This window comes from Muntiacus reevesi, chromosome 20 (assembly GCF_963930625.1).
Source record: "Muntiacus reevesi chromosome 20, mMunRee1.1, whole genome shotgun sequence".
NCBI lineage: Eukaryota > Metazoa > Chordata > Mammalia > Artiodactyla > Cervidae > Muntiacus > Muntiacus reevesi.
In genome coordinates, this window is record NC_089268.1 from 13023664 (window position 1) to 13028288 (window position 4625).

Below are 4625 nucleotides of genomic sequence, written 5' to 3' on the forward strand. Positions count from 1 at the left end.
CATTCTGACCGCGAGAGCGGGGGCGGGGCGGGGGCGTGGCGCGCCTCGCGTTATGCAGATGAGCCGGCCTCTGGTTGGCTGGAGGCGCGCCGGCGGGGGCGGGGCCGGGGCGCGGCGACGGCGCCCGGGGCGGGGGGGTGCAGAGGGGAGTCACCCCGTCCCGCCGCTCCCCCACCCGCTCTCCTCCCTCCGCCTGCCCGGGCGCCCGGCTTCCCCCGCCTAGGCCTCCCGGAGAGGCCCCGCCCCCTCCCCGCCCGCCCGCGCGCCCCCTCCCCGCCGGCGCGCTCCGCCCCTTTTACTCCTGGCGGCAGGGCGAGCCGGGCGTCTGCTGCAGCGGCCGCGGTGGCGGAGGAGGCCGGAGAGGACTTGGCGGCGGCGGCGGGACCGGCAACAGCAGCAGCAGCAGCAGCAGCAGCTACAGCTACACACTCTGTGTGCCGCAGCGCTGCCACACCAGCCCCTCGAGCCGCCCACCCTGCCGCCCGCCGCGCTGCCTGACCCTGCCGGCGTGTCCGTCAGCCGCCAGCCCCGGCAGCGCCCCCAGTCGTCCTCCGACTCGCCCTCGGCCTTCCGCGCCAGCCGCAGCCGCAACCGCAACGCCACCCGCAGCCTTAGCCCCGGCCTTAGGCACAGCCGCCTGCGCAGCCCTAACCCCTACTGCAGTAGCTCCTCCAGACACAGCCTCTGCGCCGACACCCTGGAGGTGGGGATGCTCTTGTCCAAAATCAACTCGCTTGCCCACCTGTGCGCCGCGCCCTGCAGCGACCTGCACGCCAACAAGCTGGCGCCGGGTAAGTGCCTCTCTCCCCCCAACCCCGGATGGAGGTGGGGGGGCGGCTGGACCTGGAGGGTGGGAGCTGGGGGGCTCGCGGGCCGTCACTAATTCTCCCGGGACTCTCCCTTTCCTAGGCAAGGAGAAGGAGCCCCTGGAGTCGCAGTACCAGGTGGGCCCGCTCCTGGGCAGCGGCGGCTTCGGCTCGGTGTACTCAGGCATCCGTGTCGCCGACAATTTGCCGGTGAGTGGGCGCCCGGCTTGCGGGGAGGGCGCGCCGCCCGGGGGCACGCCGGTGTGTTTGGCCCCCAGCGAGGGAATCTTAACAGAGACTCTATGGGGGGGGCTTTCCAGGTGGCCATCAAGCACGTGGAGAAGGACCGGATTTCCGACTGGGGAGAGCTGGTGAGTATCCTGGAGGGAGCGACCCCCCGGGATGGCTGGAGTGGGGTACCCTGTGACCCGCCCGCGCCCTAACTGCAGCCCCCCTCGCCCCTCTGCAGCCTAATGGCACCCGAGTGCCCATGGAAGTGGTTCTGCTGAAGAAGGTGAGCTCAGGCTTCTCCGGCGTCATTAGGCTCCTGGACTGGTTCGAGAGGCCCGACAGTTTCGTTCTGATCCTGGAGAGGCCGGAGCCGGTGCAAGACCTCTTCGACTTTATCACGGAAAGGGGGGCCCTGCAGGAGGAGCTGGCCCGCAGCTTCTTCTGGCAGGTGCTGGAGGCGGTGCGACACTGCCACGACTGCGGGGTGCTTCACCGCGACATCAAGGACGAGAACATCCTTATCGACCTCAATCGCGGCGAGCTCAAGCTCATCGACTTCGGGTCGGGGGCGCTGCTCAAGGACACCGTCTACACGGACTTCGATGGTGAGTCAGGCCTGAGGGGGAGCTTCCCGGGAGGGGAACTGCCCAGGTGACTCGGCCTGGCCTGGAGGCCTCGGCAGGCTTCCCTCCCCAGCCCTTTGTAAAGGTCATCGGGCCGCCTGGCTCGATGCTAGCAGGGGTGGGGCGAAGGAGGGCTTCCCAGGGTAGGAAAGCTGGGAATTTCGAGCCAGCTGAACCTGTAATGTTTCTGGCATGATTTTATTTTTTAAGTGGAATTCAGTAGGTTCCAAGCTTTCCCCATGAATAAGAGGTTGTGGGCAACCGGCCGTAGCCCAGATTTCTGAAGTCTGACCCAGTTTCCCCGCCAGTAGAAGGATGGGAGGGAGGGGAACCAGGGGGAGGAGAAAGCGGGAGAGATGAAAATTGATTGCCGGTTTTGTCATTTTTGTTTTGATTTATAAGGGAGTTTTCGGTGAGGTAGTTTTTAGAGCTGCGGTGTGTTTTGTTTTGTTTTTTTTTCCCCTCCCCTTTGATCTGGGGACGAATAAGGAAGAGAAGAGTAGTTTCACTAAATAATTCATTTTGTTGATTTGGTTTTTTTTTTTTTTTGATGGTGATGTGGAGTGAGGGAGTCGAGAATGAATGTTGTGAAATAGGATCTCTTGCTGGTTTGAAAATTAGTTGGGTGTCTCCACAGAGAGGATGAAAACCTATCCTAGGGAGGGGCTTGGAGCGGGTTCTTTCAGAAAAGATGGAATGGAGAGCTCGGAGATCAAAGCAGAGGAGGGTGGGTCATCATCTGAGCGGCTTAACCTAACAAACGACAGCCTTTCAAAACTTGTGACTGGGGCTTGTGGTTTGTGTTTATTTGCCCTTGGAGGACGCTGGGTTGGGCTGCATTTTTTTTTTTTTTTTTGTATTTAACAGTTAATGGCTGGCCGGGTCCTCCCATGTTTTTTCCTTCCAGTCTTTGCTGCCCCCTGGTGAGCGCCCGCGGGATGGCCCCACTTTTTTTTTTTTTTTTTTACAACTCAAAGTTTGTAAACAGGAATCACGTGGTCTGAAGCCAGCCCTGCAGCTCTACCTCTCCTGTGGATGGAGGAAGGGGTGTGGGTGTCTGCCCTTGCATTCAGAGGGTGGAGAGGAAGGCCTCTTAAAGGGCACCCTGACTTAGGATATTGTGCAAGTGTCCTTGCCTGGATCATATCTGAGGTGGCACTCTGACCCGCTCCTGGGCAAGGACCTTTAATGCAATTTCAGGATAGTCTGTGGGGATACCTCCCTTGATTGTGCATGTGTTCATCTCCTCCTCCAGTCGTGGGTGGTCCTACAACATACCTGTCTGGTGCTTGGGTCTGTGGCTGGCCCTGTTTGTTTCTTGGAGCTGTTTGTTTATGGTCTGGGCTGATAGAGAAGTCAGTAATGCTTTGGGTTGGAGAGTTGCCATAAGCTGCTCATCCACTCCTTTTAGCCCTGGGGAGGGGGGATTGGAGTTCACTCAGCTGTTGACAAAAGTAGGGTGGTGCCTTTTTTTTTTCTTTAAGTTACTCAGCATACCTCTCAGTTGCTTTGAGTTTTATTTTTGCTAAAAGCGTGTTTTCTTTCCTATTCCCCTGACTCACAGGGACCCGAGTGTATAGTCCTCCAGAGTGGATCCGCTACCATCGCTACCATGGCAGGTCGGCAGCCGTCTGGTCTCTTGGGATCCTGCTGTATGACATGGTCTGTGGAGATATTCCCTTTGAGCACGATGAGGAGATCGTCAGGGGCCAAGTTTTCTTCAGGCAGCGGGTCTCCTCAGGTAACTTCTGGGAAGCCCCTTATTGAAGAGAGGCTGGAATGATGAGGCTGATAGTCCTTGACGAGCTTGGAGAGCTTTACTCCCCAGGAGAGGCTGTGACCCTTGACTTAGCAGGATTCTTGGCCAGTGATTCATTCTTGAGAGCCAGTCTGCAGGAATCAAATGATATGCATTTGTGGGTGCTTTTGGGGGGGTGGGGGGTGTCAGAGGAAGAGCACCTGTGAGAATATTAGGAAGAAAAAGACCATTTAGTATCACTGGAAGATTTTGTTTGTTTTTGAGTACCCAAAAATCCTGATCCTTTAACTCCTGGCTGTTTTGCCCGGGAGTAAGAAGTTGAGGGCTTTTTGAGCCTTCTCCCTTAAGGCAGGCCCTCTAAATACTGCGGTTCCAGTGACCTCATCGTGGGTGGTGTTCATATTTGTAAGTCGAGTAGGTGAATTGAATCACCTCATCATGCTTAGTGATGTCTCATCAAAATCCCTTGTCATCATCCTTCCTATTTCTGGTGAGTGGGTGTCGTGGGAAAGGTCCCAGCTATTGAAGTTTGAAAACCACAGGTTTAAGAGGGGAGCTGTTGTTTTTTTTTTTTCTTTTTTTTTAGCTGAAAGCAAACTGGAGGATCTAGATGTTAGTTAATACCTTCTCGTTGAAGAAGCAGCCTTCTAGAAAGGGCCTGGTCTCTTGGTTGGATCCCTGACCTGTGGGCCCCTGGGAAGCAACATGGGGAAGACCTTTATATTGCAAAAGCAAGTTGAGTCATTCATAACCTCTTGTCTTTCTTTCTCCAGAGTGTCAACATCTCATTAGATGGTGCTTGGCCTTGAGACCATCAGATCGGCCAACCTTTGAAGAAATCCAGAACCATCCGTGGATGCAAGACGTCCTCCTGCCCCAGGAAACTGCTGAGATCCATCTCCACAGCCTGTCGCCAGGGCCCAGCAAATAGCTTCTCCCACAGGTTCTTCCCTCCCTGTCAGATGCTCAAGGGAGGGGAAGTGTCTTGTCTCCAGCTTCCCGAGTACCAGTGACACTTATCTCCAAGCAGGACAGTGCTTGATACAGGAACAACATTTACAACTCATTCCAGACCCCAGGCTCCTGGAGGCTGCCTCCCAAACAGGAGGAAGAGACTCCACTCCAGGCGTCCTAGGCCCCCACTCCTCCCATAGAAGCTCTCCTTCTCACCAGTGGCCAGCATTGCTGGACTCTGCAAAATCCCAG

At 56.8% G+C, this 4625-nt stretch overlaps 1 protein-coding gene across 1 annotated transcript; it reads left to right on the forward strand.

Annotated features, from left to right (window-relative positions):
• Positions 1-299: 299 nt before the first annotated feature.
• Positions 300-4625, forward strand: PIM1 (Pim-1 proto-oncogene, serine/threonine kinase). Its single transcript, XM_065912458.1, has 6 exons — positions 300-791; positions 910-1016; positions 1127-1177; positions 1276-1642; positions 3225-3401; positions 4193-4625. The coding sequence occupies exons 1-6, from the start codon at positions 710-712 to the stop codon at positions 4348-4350; spliced, it is 942 nt and encodes a 313-aa protein (XP_065768530.1). The 5' UTR covers positions 300-709; the 3' UTR covers positions 4351-4625.